A 20,552-nucleotide genomic window follows, 5' to 3' on the forward strand; every position below is an offset into this window, starting at 1 on the left:
TTTTCCCAAAAAAAAAAAAAAAAAAAAAAAAAAAAAAAAAAAAGGCTACATATATGTACGTACATATGTAACTAAGCCATCAAATCGGTTACTTATTTTTACTGTGTTTACAAATGATCACCCAACGAGGAGCAAAAAAAAAAAAAAAAAAAAAAGAAATTTAGTTCATCATGAGTTTGTCACCAAATGCGGAATGGCAATTTTGGGCTCACCTGGATATATACGCCCCTCTGGCTTGACTTGAAATGGTTCTCTTTTTTTTGTTCTCTTAATTTGCACAAAATGGATAAAGCATGAAGGAGGAAGCAACGCATCCTGTCACTTATGCACGAAGGACTATTCGTTACAAACAAGTGGAGGGCTTAACTGTGTAGTCCCCGTGTCGTGTAAGATTTAATCAAATGTGATATTTGGAACTCTGTGCCAAAAGGGACCTGTACATTTGTTGGCCATCTCGGGTCATCGTGAGGGGTTCCTCGCCCTTATGGAGATTTTTTCTCCTCCTCCTATCACCTTATTTTTTTTTACCCAAATTTTTGCTCACATTTGTGTGGTTTTGCAGAACGGGGGGGCCGTTAATATAATTGTGCAATTTTTTCTTTCTTCTCAACAACTTTTTTTTTTTTTTTTTTTTTTCTCTTTACTCAAGGTGACAACTTTTTTGGCTAGTCGCAATGGGGTGTAACACGTTCAAACATTTTGCTACTTTGTACATTACCACAAGGGTTAGGCAGGTCGGCAAAATTACCATTTCAGGGATAATTCTCTTGTAGTATAGCACGTGGGTCCCATTGTTATGTGTGCTTTGCTCCCTCTTCCTATTCTCCCAAAATGGGAATATCAAAAAACTATCTTATGTATCCCCTGCACACACATTTTCGGTTCAATGTGTGCACATGATTAACAGTCCGTCCACAATCCAGTTGTGTGTGAAAACGGATAAGCTGAACAGAATGTAGGACGAACATGCAGCTACATCCATTTTTCATTTGCAACTCGTTAACGTGTAAGCAGAATGGGATATTTATTACACACAGTTGTCCCCGTTTACCTTGTCCATTTTTTTTTTTTTTTTTTCTGAGCATGTACGAGGTAGCTTTTTTTGTGCATGTATAAAAAAAAAAAAAAAAAAAAAAAAAAGTGTCACACGGGCAAGCGGCGACAACAACGAACAAATTTACAAATAAACTGCAACATACAAAAATGCAATTAAGGCACAACTGAAATGTTATTTCTTGTGGTACGGGAAAAAAATTGAAAGGTCATATCTTCACCCCTCATCCAATCCAATGTTCACCAAAAAGGAGGACTATTTCACGGACAGGGAAGAGGTTAACTGGAAATTTTTGTTAACGCTGCTTCTCTGCATATGCAGCACACAAGTGGGTCATAAAAAGATAAATCCACGAGGCAACTGTTCTGAGTTCAATTTCCCCTCGGTTTATATTCCCCACCACGGTGCGACACCACATGTGCATATACTACGTCACACCGTTCACTCGAACTAGTTATCTCACCAGTGATATTTAAAAAAAAAAAAAAAAAAAAAAAAAGAGGAACAATTGGACAAGGCAAACCTAGAAAGGGCACAAACACATAGTGACACAAAAAGGAGACCTCGCCCGAGAAGAACAAAATGCAGAATGCAGCGTCGTCCAACTTGAGCATGGAAAAACGGATTGACCATTTGAAGAAATTCTCTAGCAATATCACGGGGATGATCTACGAGTTGAAGGACTTGATAAAAATTCACGAAATTTTAATTTATAAAGAAAAGCTCAAAAGCACTAAAAATGAGCAGCTGCAGAAGCACCAGGATGATATCATCGCGCTCAAGCTCGGTTTGATACATGAACAAGAGGCACGATGGACGCGTGCTCATCATTGGTGCATACTCCACATATTTGCACCTGCAAAGGTGACATACACTTGGTAGCGGGGACTGTATCATTACCCACGTCGCACCCACGCATTCCCCTTCTCCAACAGACCTCGAATCGATCACAAAGGAAAACGATAATATGGATGGACAGCTGAAGTATTACAAAAAGATTGACGAGTCGATTAACTACGAAATTGTTAACACGTCGGTGAACATACAGAATATGAAGCTTGACATAAACAAGCAGAAGAAGTATTTAAAAAAATTTTTGTCTCAGTGCATCTCAAGCACCTGTGCGTGTGAGGTGTGTATGCACATATGTATTTACATGCCGCTAGCTCGAACTTGCAACGACGAACTATAGTGGCAATTTTTTTTTTTTTTTTTTTCCGGAAGGAACATCGAGATGAAAAGTGATATCGACCAAATGAAGAACGTAAGACATGAGCGGTGAGCCGTGTACATGTGCCTGCATACGTGTGTGTGTGTGATCCTCCCTCGCTTAGACAATTGACGTTATGTAACCGCCCAACGTGCTGATCCCCCAAGAAATGCAGCAAATCTCTAAATCAGAAGCACCTCCTTGACCACAACCTTGCGCAACTAGCAAAACACAAGCAGGGCAGTGGGGCGGAGGTCTCCACGAATAGAGCGAATAGGTTAACTGGACACGCAGTCAAAGTGGTGAAGGAAAACACAAAAGGGGCGACCGAAGAATCGGGGAAAGAGTGTACTACGGCGCTGAACAGAAGTTTACGGGACTCACCCAAGAACGAAGTACAAAAAAAAAAAAAAAAAAAAAAAAAGTGGCAACCATTTTATATTCACGAATATGAAATTTTTGTTCATTGAAATATGCTTAATGTAAAGACGTATTTTCTTTTTTAGGCACACCTCTGCTGAAAGGATTGTGCATGTAGTTGGGACGAGCCACTTCCCGAGGTTCAGTTGTACGTATACACGGGTGGGGCCCTAACCTACCCTTGCGCTATTGTCCTGCTTTGGGGAAAGCCAACAGGGAGGAGAGATAACTGGTCACGTGGAAGAATGCGCAAAAAAAAAAAAAAAAATTGCGACACCTTTGTAACATACGAATTAGAAAGGACGTGTAAAAAGGCACGCCCAGGGGTCCACATTCATTTTTTTCCTCATTGTGCATGGGTATGTCTGTGTGTGCATACTCGTTTGTTTAGCTGGAGCTAGCGAAGGTGTTGAAAATTTTGCGTGGCTCCCACATCGCTGTAAATGTGGCGACGTGGTTGCTTTTAAAAAGGAGTCGCTTTTGACAAAGTCCTTTTTAAGAATGTTTTTTTTTTAAAGTAGCTGTTTTTTTGTTCTTTTTTTTTTTTTTGTGCCGTTAATCATTCACCATGTGGTGTGTGCATAAGTGCTCCGTCTGGTCGCTTAGCTTCTACACCGCTGGTCGCTGAAGCAGCGTTAACCTCCGCACCGTTGCTGCCTCATCGCAACTATCGCCACGCGTCCTACTTCAACTTGCATTTTAAAAATCTCCCCCTCCGTTCATGTGCAGCCCTCCAGCTGGATGAGCTATACGAACGGGACTTCTCACTCCACATGCCAAACGAATCCGGAAGGGGCATGTAGATGTGGAGTGAGTATTAGATGTGGAAGGAAGTTGAAGTAGGAAAAAAATATAAACGTAGATTAAAACGAAATAGGTTAGGGTTAGAATGCAAAGGAATGTGCACATGAGGGTAGGGTAGCGTGAGGACGGTCTCCCCCCTTAAGCTGATTAAAATAAAATAATGTGATAAAAAAAAAAAAAAAAAAACGCTGGGTACCTTTAGGTGCTCTCTGCAAATCGTTCAAAATTACCAAACTGTAGCAACGTGTACCCCAAAACAGGAGGAATTTTTTTTTTATTACATTGTTTTTAAAATTTCCCTTTGCTTTACCATTTTATTTGAAGGGTGAAGTTCATCACCCCTTATGCATATTCTGCATGTACATCGAAATGTGACGCTGTGGGGCAAGATAAAAAATTGTAAGGATGCGTTTCTCCTCATTCACGCGATGTGGTGTTCGCTTGTGTCCCCGCAAAAAAGAGAGGTGCTACCTGCCATATAACCCTATTTTGAGGAACAAATTTAGGGTTAGGTACACCACTCACTGCGAACAGTGAGAAGCCGTTCCCCGGTATTGCCTTTGCATTCGCCTGCGTGGTTATACGCGCAAAAACGCGAAGGCATTATATACGTATGTTTGCATGTTTCTATATGTGTTTCTGTGCCCTGTAGAATAGACCCGTCTCCTCCTCCAATGCTCATAGCTCTGTGCTCGCCACATGGAGAAGGAGAAGGGGTACATTGAAATATCAGACTTGCTCCGCCGGAATGTGGAAGGTACCCAGTAGTGTTCAGATCGTTTCGCTACGTTTGGCAAATACAGTGCCATTACGAAGGGATCAACCCCCCGCCACCCCCTATGTGTGGCTTCTCCCTAACACATATTTTCTCTTTCTCACACCACTACACTACATACGTATACACATACACACACCTACACGTATACGCACACCCTTGTCAGATTTGAACGATGAAGACGAAATCAGAGTGCAGGACTTTTCATATGAGAAGTACGTCTGCTCCCTCGAAATGGGAGACAACAAATTGGACGTGGGGATCAAACCAGAAAAGAGAATTACAATAAAGGAATGTGAAGATAGAAAATACATATCGGACGATATCAGCTTGGAAGACATGCTTGTAATTATGGACCACCTGATCGTTCAACAAGTAAAGCTCCTCCTGGGGAACCATCCATTTTTAACTGTCCTAAGTTGCTACTTCCTTCACCACTCAAGTGTTATTAATTGTAATGAAGACCCGTTCTTTTTTGAAAAAATTTTTTACAAATGTATAAAGGCCTTTTGTGCGGACAGCATATACATTAACATTTTCGAAAATGGCAATCGGGAGTTTGTTCAGCATATGAGGAGGGGTGTAGTAGAAGGAGAGAAGCATCCCCCCATGGAAAGTTCTTCCACCAAAAAAGCGCCAACACAGGAAAACAATCCGCGAGACGAACCCGACGCACATCACTCTATGTGCGAAGAGGGTTCCCTCAGATGTAACCTGTTCACCTTCTTCCAGCTGTTCCTAATCCTGTACGCATCCACAGCGGAAGTTATGGACCACATCATAACAAAGAATAGTGGTCTGCACAGGGATGATTACAAAAGCGGGTTGCTCAAAATAACGGACTCGTTAATTTACCACTGCAGACGCAAAAGGTCGTACGTGATGAAGAACCTCTTCCTCGTGAAGAGATGCTTCTCCAAGTTTTTGGCGAAGTACGAGTCGGCGCAGAAGGAGCCAAGTGCGCATAAACGTGGAGGAAAAGACGGAGGCAAAAATGATGTCAAAAATGATGTCAAAAATGGAGGCAAAAATGGAGGCAAAAATGACGGCAAAAATGCTGCCAAAAATGGAGACAAAAATGAAGGCAAACATGGAGGCCAAGGGAGAGACAACAGGGAAGACCACTTAGCAGACCCACCTGCGGGCACCGTCCTGTCCATCCTTCGCAGGATCCAGTTTGCCATTCACCTAAGTATGATGCTAAATCAGGTCATTTTCGAATCCAAGGAGGTGAAAACAGACATCATTAAAGAAAATTGTAAGGAGCTCCTAAAATGCATACGTATGGTCAGCAAAGAAGTAGGTTCCAAATGTCAGGAGCAAGACAAACAGGTCCGAAAGAAATATTTTAATAAATACCTTTTAATGTATAAAATGAACAGTGTGGCTAAGCACGTGACAAAAATGAGTGTCCATGAGGGCTACTCCTTCTTCGAAAAGGTAACTCTAGATGTAGAATACATCGCGGAACATTTCCAGCGTATAAACGCCAAGTCAAGCTTCTTAGACATTAAGCACGTAGTGCATTATGTAAAATTTTACTCCGCCAGTCGTAACGTTTTGGTGAAGTGCATTTCGAGGGGGTACATCCAACAAGTGATGAATAGCGCAAGGGGGGACTTCCTTTCCCTAGAGAGGGACCTACTACTTAAGGAAGAGTTAAAGACTAAACGTTTTCTTAGCAATTTGAAACGGGACCCTCCCTGTGGCAAAGTGGAACATCCTGAAAAGGGGTCAACACGAGAAAAATTGCAAAAAGTGGAAGAGAACGACCCGCTTGAAAAGCGAGAAGACAGCCAGGCGGAGCGCATAACGACTGACGGGTCCCCCCTGGATGAACTTGTGGGCGAATCAAACAACCAATGGGACGATTATGATGAGCACCCAGATGTAGGTCATTACTACTCCCTCTTTCTAAACACGTACAGAAAGGAAGAGACGGATGATCTGCCCTCCACAAAACGCCTAAACGAGGAATTCTCACAAAATGTAAAGCAAAATATATTTATCAGTTTCTTCCTCCACTTATTCTTCAACGAATCGTATGTAATACTAGAAGGGGTGTCCAAAGAGAATCCCAATTTTTTTGTCAAGTCTATAATTTTTAATGATCTGTGCTACTTTGGTTTTTCCCCCCCTCTGCTAGTCTTACTGTCAAATTTTTTTTTCTCTCCGGATACGTTTTTTTTTTCCATGGAACATCTGTACCAAGTGGACAAAGGGTTGACTTATACAAATGAGGAGGAGTATGAAGCATTTTGCAACATGTCTTTTCCTCCTTGGGCTGTTAAAAAAATGGAGCGAGATTTACGCTTGCGTTTCCCTTATCTGATAAATTATATGCAGCACGAGAGCTCCCTTGTGGAGTTGTTCACCGAGTTGGAAGAATTTATTGACGAGTGTGCAGGGGTGGAGAGTGCGCCGAGGGAAGTGAACCAGTGCAGGTCCGATGAGCAGCGTGGAAGTAACCCTGTTACGGAATGTAGAAGCGTCCACCAGGGGAGCAGCACCGTGGGGAGAAGCGAATCCAAAGAGGAGCGCACCGAACACGCCAAACGCGGTAATGGTACGCACATCGAGGAACGCACCACGAGCCCAGCGAGCGTTACGCAGAGGCGCATGAAGCTGACGGTCTTGTGCAAGATATTTCACCTGTTCATGGAGTATCTCGAGATAGTGTTAAAAAAAATCCTAACCTTTTCCTTTTTGCTGGCCTCTAGGGAGCACTCCAAATTGAGCGAATTTCACACAGACGTGTGTGTACTGTACACCCTCATGAAAATCCTGACTCACTACTTCAAATTGTACAATATGAACAGCGAAATGGAAAGCGTGGAAAATTATTTTAACTGCATTTTCCACACCGTGTTAATTGATTACAGCTGTTTAAGCCTATATACCAACATCCCCTCCGACCAGGAATATGCCTTTACCTATTACGTCATGTCATTATGCTATAAGGAATTGGCGGGTACACTTCAAAATGGATTAAAAGTAAATTGTGGTGAGAATAAGAGCAAATTAATTTATTCCTTAATTTATTACATTCAGTATCTTTACTCAGATTTTTTGATGATATATTTTATTTATTACTCCTGCACCAATGTGGATTCGGAACCCATCGAGGAAGACTCCTACAACATGAAATACAAAGCGTGGAATTTCTGTTACCCAGATATTTCAAAAATTGACTTTTACAATTTCCAGAAAAATAAAGCTGTTCTCATTAACTCCGTCCTCACAAAGAATTTAAAAATCACCCTTTCCCCAAATGACGAAATCAACATAGGGGTGAAAAAAAAAATTAAAAATTTAGACCAAGTGAAAGAGAGCTACCATAATACGAACAAACGGATTGGCAAATACTGCAACTTGTTATATATTAAAAATTACTTAAGTCATACTTTTCGCTTTTTCGAGAAAACCTCTTCCGAGGTGGACATTTGTTCCTATTTAAAAGGGTGCATAAGCGAAATTGAGAAACTTATAAAGGATGCCTTAAGTTACAAATACGACAACATCAGCTTTGTTCGCATTTTCCTAAATTCGTATGAACATAATTTGATGTCTTACAAGAAATTTCCCCCCTTTTGTGTTGAAAATTCTTCCATCTTTTTGAATCCCGATTGTGAGGTGGTTAGCGGCCACTCTTATTTTTTAAGTGTGCAGGAAAGGAAGAAAAAAAAAACATAAAATGAAGGAGGGGGGGGGGGAAATAATAAAAAAGGCGCCGCATCAAATTACCGCATCGTTGTTGGAAATTATCTGCAGAATAGTCAGCTAGCTAATTCAGCTAGCCATTTTTTTTTTTTTTTTTTCGTGTGTGCACTTTTCCTGAGCAAGGTAACGTTTGACCATTCTAGTATCGCTTAAAAAAAATATGTGAACAAGGTTGATTTCTTCAAATGGGGAAGTAGCGCGGAATTATAAGGCAAGAAAGGTTACCCGCGGGGGGTGACCTTTGGTATTGCAGGCAGTTAGCCTAGTTCATGGCAATGAGGAGACTAGGCAGTCACATAAAGGGGGGGGTGTGTAACCTTGTTAACACGTTGTAGACACAAACAAATCACATGTTGGTCACCTCGGTGATATGCACCAAGGGAGAAAAAAAAAATAGAAACAACCCAAACGTGGACGAGAAAGAGGTGGTAAGAGACGGTGGACTTAAAAAAAAAAAAAAAAAAAATTGACATCACAATGGGCAGGACCAGGAAAAAAAGGCGGGGTGGTTAAAAAATTGCGCCAAACCGCTAATTAGCCAACTGGCGGGGCTTACCCTCTCCGCACGTCCCGATCGCTTTCTGGTTGCTTCTGATCGAAGCCCTTCGAAAGAAGCACGCCCTCCATGGAGCCACCACTGGAAAGGGAAATGTTGCCATCCATATCGGGCACTCCAAATTCCTCAGATGAAAAATTGTCCGAGTCATTCCTACTTATATTAACGTAGTGCCTTTTCAGCTGCTCCAACGTTTTAGTCAGGTCTTTATGTTCCTTGTACAGTAGCGCTGTTTTTTCTTTTATTTTGTCCTTCTGAATCATTTGTTCGTGAGATTTTTTCTTGCTCGTGTCACTAATTCGTTGGCACTTGCGCAGCTTCTTGTTTAGCCTTCTAAGTTTTTTCTTGTCCTGGAGCTTTTCCAATTTTTTGTATAGCATGAACATGTAAAAGTAGGCAGTGAGGTTTCCGCAGTATTTGAGCTTGAGTTCTGTGAGGATTAGATAAAATTCGGACAGGGGGATTTTCCTGTCCAGGAGATCGTCGCTGAAAAATGAGAAGAGCTTCTCTTTCTCTTCATCGGACACTGTGAGGGGTTGAAGCGGTGGTGTGGTGATGAAATAATTGGAGGATGCACCAAATTGAGGGTGTAACTTATCGATGGTGCCACGTAATGGCGAGCGAAGTGTTGGCGTGCCGAGCGTGTTACCTTGAATTTCGGGGTCCTTTCCGCTTAGGCTGGAGTTTCCAGAAGTGTCTCTAGACGACTGCCCTGGTGCTGTCTTGCCAACGCTTCGACAGGACTCCATTCGTTCCTCTTCAAAGAGTAAAGGACCTTGCAGCGTGTCGACATCGAGATTAAGCAGACCACAATCATATTTACAATTTTTCAAATTATTTATTTTGTTTTCTTCCAACTTTTTATTTTCGCTACATTTTTCCATCCGTTCGAGAGACCACTGAATGATGTTCTTAAAGTTCTGCTCCTGATCCATAGACACAAATATTTTATCCTTATGGTCCAGGTTGTCAATCAAGTTTCCTATGTTGATGGTAATTTTAAATATGAACTCGAAAAAGATTTCCGAAATGTATGTTAACGTAACGTTCTTCATGAATATGTCGAGCAATTCTTTGTAAATTTCAATTGCGAACATGCGTTGTTCCTTGTTGATATTTGCGCAAACAGACTCGTTATTATTTATGGGAAAAAAGCAGAAACTCATTTTTTTTTCTTTTTCCGGTAAATTGTGTGTGAAAAAATGGTGATCATTTTTGTTTCCTTTTTTTCCCTGCACGTTCAGGCTTCCATGTTGTTCATCATTCTTGGCTGCCCATGTTGGTCTTCTTTTCACCCTTTCTTTTGGTGGCCCCCCTTGGATGTTTCCAAGGGATTCGTCGTTTGGGAGATTTCCTGCACCTTGCTTGAGTTGCTCCTGTCCATCGCGGCTACCGTAGTGACTCCCCATATGGGTGCTGCCACAAGTGCCAAAGCTGTCATTATCACTGGCGCGACTTCCGCCTCGGTGGCGATTTCCCCGCCGCTGCTTCATCCCCTTTGTCCAAAATCCGCGCACATTGTTGAAAATTCGCCTGAACGAGTCAGCAAAAAGTCTGACTTTTTTTTTTTTCTCCATAACGCAGTCAGGTAAAATAATCGAAATTTGTCTTGCATTCTTGTCGTAGTAAATTAGGGGCTCCTGTCTCTTTCTCCTTTGTACAACATCGACGAGCGCTTTGGCAAAGGTGCTGAGAATGGGCACGTGGTAGAAGGCCTTCTTCCGCCTGAGATTATCGATGCATTCGTAGAACAAACAAATCAACAATTTAACAGAGAACATGACATGCAGCAAAATCAGGGAAAACAAAATAACAAAGTTCAGGAATTCATTCAGTTTGATAGAAAGCAAAATGGATATAACGACGATGGTTGAAGTCCATATGAATAAACTCGTATTTTCCAACTTGTTTAGGGTAAAAAAATTTCTCTTGTCAAATGGCTGAAAGATAAAATGCACACACAGGGAGAATATCGCCACGAAAGTAATTAGCAGCAACTTGGATGTGTTGGTTTCGTCTGATGGGAACAACACAACAGTGGTGATGAAAAGAAAAAATATCTTCCTCGCAAAGACTATAATCTCCCAATACCACCTATTTGGCAAATACCCATTGTGTAAGAAGCCATATTTTATGCGAACATTTTCTTGAAATAAATTATGTCTATTTGTGTATAGGACGAAGAAGGAGAGTAAGGGGATCCCCAGGGACCATATAACTGTCCCGGATAAACCCAAAATGAAAAACTTCAAATAATCTGTCTTCAAATCACATTGGACACTGCTGACTCCGCTTAGGATATATCTGCCCAAATTTTTTGTGTACATAATGTATGAGCAGTCAAATAGCTGAAACATTCTCATGGAAGTTTTTGCATGTATCATAAATAAAAAAGTAACATACACTGGAATCATATCTTCAAAAAAGATAAATGTTCTATCCATCCAAGTGTAGTGTTGTAATTTTATATACCTCAATATCATGATAAACCTTTCTTTGGAATAGGATTTCTCTAAGGAATTAGCCAAGAAATGAATTCTCTCCCTTTTGGCTATACTCAGCAAGTCCAGTTTGTTCGCAATTGCCTTCTTTCGCAACAGCGTGTATATTTTCAGAATAACAAACAACATGAAGGTTAACGTGCCCATGAGGAGTACAGGGATAAAAAAAAATAACAAACTGGAATAAAAGAAAGAGTCCGCATAGCTTAGGTCAAAATAATGTCTCAATAAACAATCGATACTAATGATTCTTCTACTCTCTCCTATATTTATTAATCTGGTAATGTGGATATATAACTGGTGCACAAACTCTGGTAAAAGTAAATTTTTATCATCCAAAATGTTAATAAGCAGCATGCTCGAAATGTAGTTGACTGCAATTTTTATAACAATCGAATGGATCGACCTTCTGTAAAACCCAGAAGACACATTCAGGTATGATATAAGAATGATGATAAAGCAAAATGTAATGTAGATGGAGAATAGGATAATAATGTTAACAGTGTTGTTTGGACATTGAACACACACAGATCGCATAAAAGTGTTGGTATACCCCTTTGCACATTCAACACATAAATAATTATTCATGCTGTGATGACATTTGTTTCGTTCAAGACAGGCATTTTGTATTGGACATTTTATAAACTTCCACTCACTTACATCTATATTTTTTGTCATCAATTCATCCAAGTAGTACCCTCTTTTAGATTCTGGCTTCACATGATCTTGTGCAGTTATGTGAATATTCTCTAACCCTAATTGTATCATACTCATGGCGTTTTTGTATAACCCTCCTTTGCATGTAGCCCCTTCTAAGCAAGCCAAACAGTTTTGTTTACTATAAAAAAAACCCTCTTTACAGAAGCAGTGCGTTGGGTACACAGATCCTTCGAGACTGGTAGATTTGGGGGGACAAGACACGCAGGATGTTTCATCTCCAACGAAATTTTTGAATGTTCCTTCTTTACACGGTTTGCATATCTTAACTGATCTCTTCATATCTTTCGACTCTAAGTAGTACCCCTTGGCACATTTACAATCGTCGTAGTCGTGGGCAGAATCTACTCCCAGCGGGATTGCTGTGTGGTCTGGGCATTTCACAAGGTGTTGATATTTTGCGTACACTACGTTGTCGTTGTCTCTGTAGAAGAAGCTCCTCAATAGAAGGTTCATTGAATTGTCTTGCTTTTTTTTCTGGTTCATTTGCCGATTTGGGGAACCCGCTAGGTCGTGTCTCTTTAGTACGAGACTTGTGGACGCGTCCGCTATGGTGCTTAGGCGGCTGAGCAGCATAACGGGAACGGGCTTAGCAAAGTAGCTACCTATAGGGACTTTCCTGCGGCGCTTGCGCTGCCTGCGCCCCTTACCCGGAACAGCGCCTCCACGGGGTTGAATGGCAGCTGCGCCTTTAGATCCATCCTGAGCCACCCCCTGAGATGCGTCCGCACTTGTACCCTGATTGCTGGATTCATCCCCCTCTTTCTGAATTTTCCCCTTCCCCCTGTGCACATCCCCACTACCACCCTTGTGCGCCTCGTCACCCCAGAGCACACTATATTCGCGGATCACCCAGTTAACGAAGCGACGCCCATGGGAGGGGCCAAACGACCCGATGTTCCTCCTAATGTCTTGGATTATCTGATTGTAAATGCCCGGGGGCACTTCGAATATGCTTTCACCCTGGCAGTACAGTTTGGTGAAGGAGCACGGTTTGCATATCTGTTCTTCCAAGTAGTACCCCTCCTTGCAGAGGCAAAAGTACAAGTCTGAATTGTTGATATTCGTAAGAGTAACACTGTTTGGGGGACACTCGTGACAGGCTTCATTCGCTATGGTCGATTTGTAGGTCGAGTTTGGGCACCTGCTGCATAGCAGGAAGGAGGGGTTCTTCTTATTTGTCTTGATCTGTTCATGAGTAGCATCCTTGTTCGCAATAATATGAATGAAGGTGTTGCTCCTTGTGAGGACTTTTCCAAAGTTCACAAATGAGGGGAACCGATTGGGCTGTTCGCTACGATGGCGGTTAGTATGGCGCCTACTATGGCGGCTACTGTCCCTCTTGACAGACGTGTACGAATTTATAACCTTATTGACCTGGGCGTTTGGTGTGTACCCAAAGTTGCACTGGCAGTTAGCCAATTCGTAAGAACCCGTTTTTACATTTCCAGAGTTTTGAGGGCATTTTATAGGCCCCCTAAATTTGTTCTTGTTGTTTTTCTCAGGGCAGTAGTATCCTATGGGGCATTCGATACACATGCCCCTTTTCTTGCTATAAAAAAAACCCTTATTGCATATGCACTCATGAATAGATTTAGCCCCCTCCACTAGGGTGATGCTGTTGGAAGGGCAGGGGGTACCCAAGTCGTTCGATATAGTGTCTTTGTAAAAGTTGAGTGGAGCCAATTTACAGTGTTCATTTAAGTTGTAGGATTCTTGTAGGTGCTTTACATACCCTTCTACACATAAGCAATTTTTAAAAGAGTTATTATATTCGTTTGGCTCTTCCGTGACGGAGTTGTTTGGACATATGACTGCATCTCCAGTGTATTGAGTCAATCCATATGGTGCAAAGCTACCCACACAAAAGTGGTTAGGGAGGCATGTAGAACAGACCTGATGCGAATCTTTGTAGTAACCACTATAACATGAGTTGCAACTATCTATGGTGGCACTTCCATACTTTTTGTTCATAGATTTTTTTGGACATTTTTTACATTTGTCTGATGATACGGTATCTTTGTAATAACCTATTTTGCATTCCATGCATATATGTTTGGGGTTAATTTGATTTGGTTTATAAGTGTAGGTATTAAAGAAAAGGTTATAATAATGTTTTTCCCTTGATCCGTTTTCCTGTACCTTTTTCATATTAATAGGTTCATATCCCTTTTTGCAGAGGCAGCTATTTATTGTAGTAAAATCGGTTCGTTCATCTAGCAAAGTCTCGTTATGTTTGGGGCATTTTTGTATGTTCTCTAATTTACCTGGACAATAATGGTGTGGCAAACACTTCTCACATATACTAGAGCCAAAGACATCAAAGGTTAAAAAGTAGCCAGGGTTGCATCTGCAGGAACTTTCTGCTTCAGTTTTCGCCCCCAATATGTAGGAGCTTGAATTTTCGATACACCCATTTCCTTTGCATAGATTATTCGATATGGTGTCTTTATATTCTCCAAATTTACAAGGAAAGCAAATAAACTGGTGAGGATTTTTCGGGTCCATTATATATTCATACCCTACGTCACAAACACAATGCTGTTCATTGGTGGGAACAGGGACAGAGGTGGTTTTATTTGCCTTACACGGGATGCAAGAAGTGTACCATTTCATATTCTTTTTGATCTCCTTAAGATTGTTGTAGGAGCCCTTGGGACATGGTCGACACTTTTTCTTATCGAAGTAGTGTCCTTTCATGCAAACGACATTGAAGCGGACACGTGAAGTAGACACATGGAACAAACCATGCATTGTCACACGTAGTTCCATATGTGGCGTTTCAATTCTGTTCAGATTAATTAATATTACTCCTGTTTTTTTGTGAATAATTATATTTTGCCCCTTCAGAGAAGGGTCCATATCACTTATGGTAAAATATTTGATCTGTCTCTTATCTCCTTTAATGAAAGGAACAATTTCGATATTCTTATTGTACACATGCCACGTATTTTGTTTATATATAACTTTCGTAGTGCTCAACCTTTCATGCATGAAAGACCAGACAGCGTGCTGGATCTCATTCTCCTTCCTTATGAAGGAGTTAATAAAATTGGTGTCTTCATACGAATATGCAAAAATGGAACTTACTCTGTAGCTAGACATGTGCTCATTTCTTACATACTTGTAATACTCTATTTTCCTTTCTGACTTGTCTGTTGAATATATATGCAATTTATTCGACTCACTGCTAGACACATAAATAATGTACTCGTCCAGCTTCCTTATCACCGTCATGTCTTTCGCGAGCTCGAAAGCTATCTCTAAATCCTTTTCCGTGTATGTATATATATGTTTTATGTATGCCTTTTTTACCTCCTTTGATGGGATGTTCTGCGCTTGAATGCCAAGGCTTTTATTCTCACTCTTCTGCTGTAAGAAAGATTGCTTGGGGGATACCTTCTTCATTTTTTGCCCTCGTTCGCTGGTCTCCTTCTGCAGCTGATGTGCACCACTTGGGTGTGCCTCCGTAAAAGACCTAAACTGTGTGTGTTCACCTAATATAAGGTCGAACCACAAAATTTGGTGAAACTCGTATAGAACGAAACAAGTGACGGTGTTGTTACCCAGACACTGAATCTTAATCGGAGTGGACTTAATAAAATTATCAAGGCTAGAATCGCTGAACTCTATTTCTTCAAAATTGCTGTTCCAGAGGGAGACTACATTGTTTTGAAGTAAGAAAATGAAAAAGGTATCTCCTAAATACGTGAATTTATGTATACTGTTTGTTCTCGCAAGCTTTAATGTATATCTAGTGTTCACCAGGGTGAGGTCGTAAAAATCGCTTGTTCTGTACTTCCTCATAGCTGGCTGTTTCGTGCTGAAGGTGTAGATGTAAGCAATGGGGTGCGGCATGTTCGATGAGCCGGCTTCACTTTGGTAGCTCGCCAGGGGGGTAGAGTTCGTGGTGCTGCTAGTTTGTAGTCCAGTTGGGGCAGGGATAACCATGTTAGAGGTGTTAGTAGTAGCGACAGACGGAGACACCATCTCCAGGAAGGAAAACGCAGGCGCATAAAAGTCGTACTTGATCAAAAAAAATGGAGTCAAGTGCTCAGATGTGACAAACCAAAGGGAAACGTAATTATCCTCCTCATGCGACCACAGTGACAAAATGCTCATTTTGAAGGAGCCTGTCTTCTCTCCCACGTGTATATTAAAATGTGTTCTTACAACCAAGAACAAATCTGTAGTGAGGTAGGTATTATGTGTGCTGTTTGGAAGGCTTCGCACATGAAAATAATGAGCAAAATCTTCATACGGAGAAAAAATGAAATCGGAAAAGTTGACTAGCGAAACAGAGCTAAGCGCATCAAGCCTCTTCTTTCTTTCACAAAGATAATTTAATGAAACATCAATTTGCTTTATTTTTTGTAAAGAAAAAGTATAAAAGCGATTCCTTTTTTTTCCCCTTTCAGGTATGTCATTCTGGGGACTCCTGCTGAAGGAGCTTTTAAAATGGTTATAGTAGAAAGCGCCTGAATATTTCCTCAGCCTATTAATTTGTGTTTCTTCTACAATTTTTGAAGAAAATTCTTTTAAAAAATTGGTGTCTGTAAGTGTGCATGAAATGGCGCTAAAGGAGAATAGGTGATCGGTGAGACTAAAATTTGCCACGTCGTTTAAGAAGACTCTATCCTCAAAAACGGTGGTTTCCTTCTTTAAAAAATATTTCACATTTGATGTGTTGTAGTTATTATAAGTAATTAGACCTACGTAGGTGAAGCTCACTGTGCTGTATGATGGGTTTTTTATACACATCAAATTGGACCCATTTCTCAAATTGTAAATTTTGTGAAACGATAGTTTGTGAGGGTCTTCTCGGTTCACATTCGCTCTACGGCCATCCACATCTACATGTACTGCCTTGCCGACGTGTGCAGATTTAGGCACCTTGGTAAAGTGCACATTTCGTTTGAGCATCGTTTTCAGGTCAAAAATTTTATCCGCGTAAGCATAAAGAGTGGAGTAGTTTTTGGAGCTGTCCAAACCGGTAATTATCTTCTGAGTCGATTTACTAATATCTACATTAAGCAATTGTTGATAAAGATTTTTGGGTGTATTTTCTAAGAAGCGTAAATTCTTACATTCATAAGAATATTCCCCATGCATTATATAAATCTCCCTGTTTTGCATAATCACATTATCAATATTTAAGGATAGACTTTGCTCCTTATTAACATGAAACACATTAACTGACGTATTAAAAATGTGGTCACTCGATAACATATTCCCCACTTTAGTAACATAGCGTTTAGACAAACAAGGCTTGAAGTCCGCAGTAGAGTAGTAATCCATATAGCATGCACACATGGACAGAACAACATTGTGATAAATGCGCATGTGAAAATTTTTAAAAGAAATAGTTACAGCTATGTCTCCATCTACATTATGGTATGTATAATCAGGAGCTTCTTGTATAATGTTCATAAGGGGGTCATCCATTGCTGCATATAAGTTAGCACAATCTCCTGTAGTAAGTGCTAAACGAAAATCAGATACATTTTTCATCGTCACATTAAAGTTGTATAAAGATTCATTAATGTAAGTAATGTCATTCATTATTATGTCTTCTTTTCTCTCACAAAATTCTCGAAATACAAACCCATTCATGTTAACAAAGCAATATATAGTAATTAATTTTTCAGGATTTCGACAATAATTATGTGTATATTCTATACCTAAAATTTCCTTTACATTTAAAGAACTCCAGGGTAAGCACTTCTTACCTGATATAGACTTGTCTTGGCACCCCTTGTACATTTCCCCATTCCCTTCCAAGTCTTCATTACACAAATCATACAAAATGGAATTCATCGATTTCTTATAATTGACTTTAAATTTGGCAATGTCTTTTTCAGTATTCTCTAAAAAACCTGCACATGGACTTATCGTACTAAATTCGCTGAAACAACTCTTCAGCACTTTGTCCATGTCTAACAGGTCATGAGGAATGCAATATTGTTTATTATTTTGAAAACGAAACACTTTATTTTCTCCACATAAATTATCTAATTTCCTTTGCTTCTTCGAAATGACACAACTTTTCATCTTTAATCTGTTTACAACCTCTCCTGGGATACTCTTAACTGCAGCCGTTCCTGGGAAACCAAAGCATCTGATAATTTTTCCACAGTTGTCTACGCATCGAGGAAAATTCACATGTCTTATTAATTTTTCTTTATTGAAGCAAAAGCAACTTTTTGTCCCTTCTATGCATCTCGATATTTGTGGGTGGCAGTACTGGTTTAGCATGATTTGTAGGGCGCTGTACAGGTCTCTGTTTACGTAAATGTATTTTAGTCTACTTTGTGCAAAGGACTCCGCGGGCCTCCTCTCCTTCATTGTCTTGTCACCCTGCCCGTTCACCTCTTTATGCATGTCGCCGTTCATCTCGGACGCATGTCCCCTCTTGCGCCTACCCCAGTTTAGGCCCATTGACGCATCATCGCCGATTTTCACCTGACTCGCTCCGATCGGTCTCCTCTTCCCCCTCTCCCCAACCTGTTCGTTCTTCCATTCACCGTCAACAAAATTCACGTCTAAAATGTTCAAGTTTTCCCTTTTCTCATTCTTCAACCTTGGCACAAACAGACACCACATGGTGAGAAATAGACTCACCCAGTTTATACTCATTCTGTTGTCTACTTCCAACTGTGGGTTGAGGGGTTGTGGCACAGCACACGTGTACTCATTTGAAGGTTGCCTTTTTTTTTTTTTTTTGCTACGTTTGGCTACGCGGGATGATGGGTAAGCGCGTCTACTTTAGCTATCTCAGCGTAGATTCGCCGACTTTGTCTACACGTGCGCATGGCTTCTTTTCAGATTTCATTTATCCGTCATGTCTACTTATTGCATAGGGGCTTTACACACACATCTACGCGAAGGAAAAAAAAAAAAAAAAAGTACAAAATTGTACCGATTGGTTAAACAGATGGGAAAGATTTGTACAAACCGTGCTACTTCATCTTTAAAAAAAAAAAACTTGCAATGCAGAAAAGAAGGACAAATATAGGTCTACTGCTCAGAAAGTTTATATACACATTTTAAGACTAAAAAATTGGACATGAGTTTTTACCTGCTATGTTGACATGTATAAGTGGAGAAATATATTTTATCTTACTTTTTTTTGCCTCTCCTTTAGCTTAGCAGGCCTACCCAGATGGTACACAAAAGTGTAAGTGCAATATGTACCACGGTGGGAGATGTATGACTTGTGGTGGTGCTCCAGGTTGGGCCATTTTTTTTTTTTCCATGTAGGTTGCATGCAACAGTATATATAGACAACTCATTTTTTATCCTACCTTCGTTTTTCCCCACTTTTTGCACACTTGAATATGGCAAAACCGAGTTACATAACTCCGTTATACACGCTTGTATGCATGCACACGTAACGTATGTGTACCTTCGCGAAGCACGTGTGCCCCTCTCTTGTGTTTACTTTTTGGGGGTAGGGCGGCGAGTCGGCTGCAGACTCATGTTGCAGGGGGCAAATAAAATTTTTTAAAGGGGTGTTTAAATGATCAAAAAAAAAAATAAACAAATGAACAAATACATAAAAATAAAAAAAAAGCTGAAGAGAAAAAATTACATTTTACATATAAAAAAAAAAAAGGAGCCAAATTTTAACTGTCGTTTTTATTTTTTTCTTTTGGAGCTCGTTCCTCTAAATGGGTAAATTCTTCACCACAAGTGACATTTCCCATGTTACGTGCAAATTTTGCAAAAAGGGGGGTCCATGAAAAATGCAGGTACTTTGGGCTGGGTCTCATAAAGGGTCAACCCTGTGGGAAGATTAGACCCAAAAGTACAACACATTTGCAACTTCGCTTCGAAGCGCAATTGCTGCCGACCCCCCACATACCGAATGGGATCTCCTAATTAATGTAGTCGTCACCGAGGCATTCGTTTAAGGTCATATGTTGTCTTACGTTCTGGTTTGTGTGTGTGCTTACGTTTTGGGTCACACTTCGAGCTGCACTCGGGGCACCAATGGGGGCTCCATGTTCAGGGTGATTTTCCCCCTGTTCATCCCCCTCCTCCTTGCACACACTTAACAAATTGTTAACAAACTGGGCCGAGAGAGAAGAGTAGCTTTGTGGTTTTTGCAAAACGAGTTCACTGTTATTTTTCGTAATGACTATATTTTTGCTACATATGTGAAAAATCTTCTGAATGTTCTGATTTTGCTTATCCAGACATGTCAATATATCCTCCACATAAGCATACGCCTTGCTCTCCTCATATATAATGTTGTTAAAAAGATCTATGTACTTTTGTATTTCTTTTACGTACTCTTTGATATAGGTTAGGGTTTCTATCAGTACTGCATTTGGCTTTGCCGACCTGAGGTGTACAATATCTTTAATTTTTTGCAGTCGGTCATTTATGTTGTTACACAATTCATCGCACTTTGCGGAGCAGTTTACGCCAACGCCGTTGTTAAAGATTCCATGAGACCTTTTCCCATAGCTGTCGTCACTCCCCAGGGCCTCATGACACAACGTTTTAATGTTTTCATTGATCAGTTTGTGACATATTTTGTCCGTCATGGTACTGCTTCCCGTTTGGTTGTAGACGTGGGCGAGAACATAGCAGGGCCGTGCTAAAGCGCAGCTGATGAAGGGACAAGGGATACACGCGTAAATGTTCCTCGTGTGAAAAATGCTTCGATCTTGTGTACGCAACGGTTGTCTGGTTAAGAAATATTCTCTTAAAGTTGCCACACAAGAGGGGGCGCGATTACTCGATAACCAAAATTTTAAAGGGGGATACCTTTACACCTTCATCATATG

At 40.6% G+C, this 20,552-nt stretch overlaps 4 protein-coding genes across 4 annotated transcripts; 2 read left to right on the forward strand and 2 right to left on the reverse strand.

The window, feature by feature from the left end:
* Positions 1-1,636: 1,636 nt before the first annotated feature.
* Positions 1,637-2,336, forward strand: AK88_00836 (uncharacterized protein; the record flags this gene model as incomplete). The annotated part of the gene is made up of 3 exons (XM_012478480.1): positions 1,637-1,841; positions 1,990-2,158; positions 2,279-2,336. The coding sequence occupies 3 exons, from the start codon at positions 1,637-1,639 to the stop codon at positions 2,334-2,336; spliced, it is 432 nt and encodes a 143-aa protein (XP_012333903.1).
* Positions 2,337-4,187: 1,851 nt separating this feature from the next.
* AK88_00837 (uncharacterized protein) lies at positions 4,188-7,956 on the forward strand (the record flags this gene model as incomplete). The annotated part of the gene is made up of 2 exons (XM_012478481.1): positions 4,188-4,245; positions 4,430-7,956. The coding sequence occupies 2 exons, from the start codon at positions 4,188-4,190 to the stop codon at positions 7,954-7,956; spliced, it is 3,585 nt and encodes a 1,194-aa protein (XP_012333904.1).
* Positions 7,957-8,535: 579 nt separating this feature from the next.
* On the reverse strand, positions 8,536-18,393 carry AK88_00838 (uncharacterized protein; the record flags this gene model as incomplete). The annotated part of the gene is made up of 2 exons (XM_012478482.1): positions 8,536-9,065; positions 9,189-18,393. The coding sequence occupies 2 exons, from the start codon at positions 18,391-18,393 to the stop codon at positions 8,536-8,538; spliced, it is 9,735 nt and encodes a 3,244-aa protein (XP_012333905.1).
* Positions 18,394-19,634: 1,241 nt separating this feature from the next.
* On the reverse strand, positions 19,635-20,309 carry AK88_00839 (uncharacterized protein; the record flags this gene model as incomplete). The annotated part of the gene is made up of 1 exon (XM_012478483.1): positions 19,635-20,309. The coding sequence occupies one exon, from the start codon at positions 20,307-20,309 to the stop codon at positions 19,635-19,637; it is 675 nt and encodes a 224-aa protein (XP_012333906.1).
* Between the last annotated feature and the right edge of the window lie 243 nt (positions 20,310-20,552).

This window comes from Plasmodium fragile, assembly GCF_000956335.1.
Source record: "Plasmodium fragile strain nilgiri unplaced genomic scaffold supercont1.7, whole genome shotgun sequence".
In the NCBI taxonomy this organism is placed as follows: domain Eukaryota; phylum Apicomplexa; class Aconoidasida; order Haemosporida; family Plasmodiidae; genus Plasmodium; species Plasmodium fragile.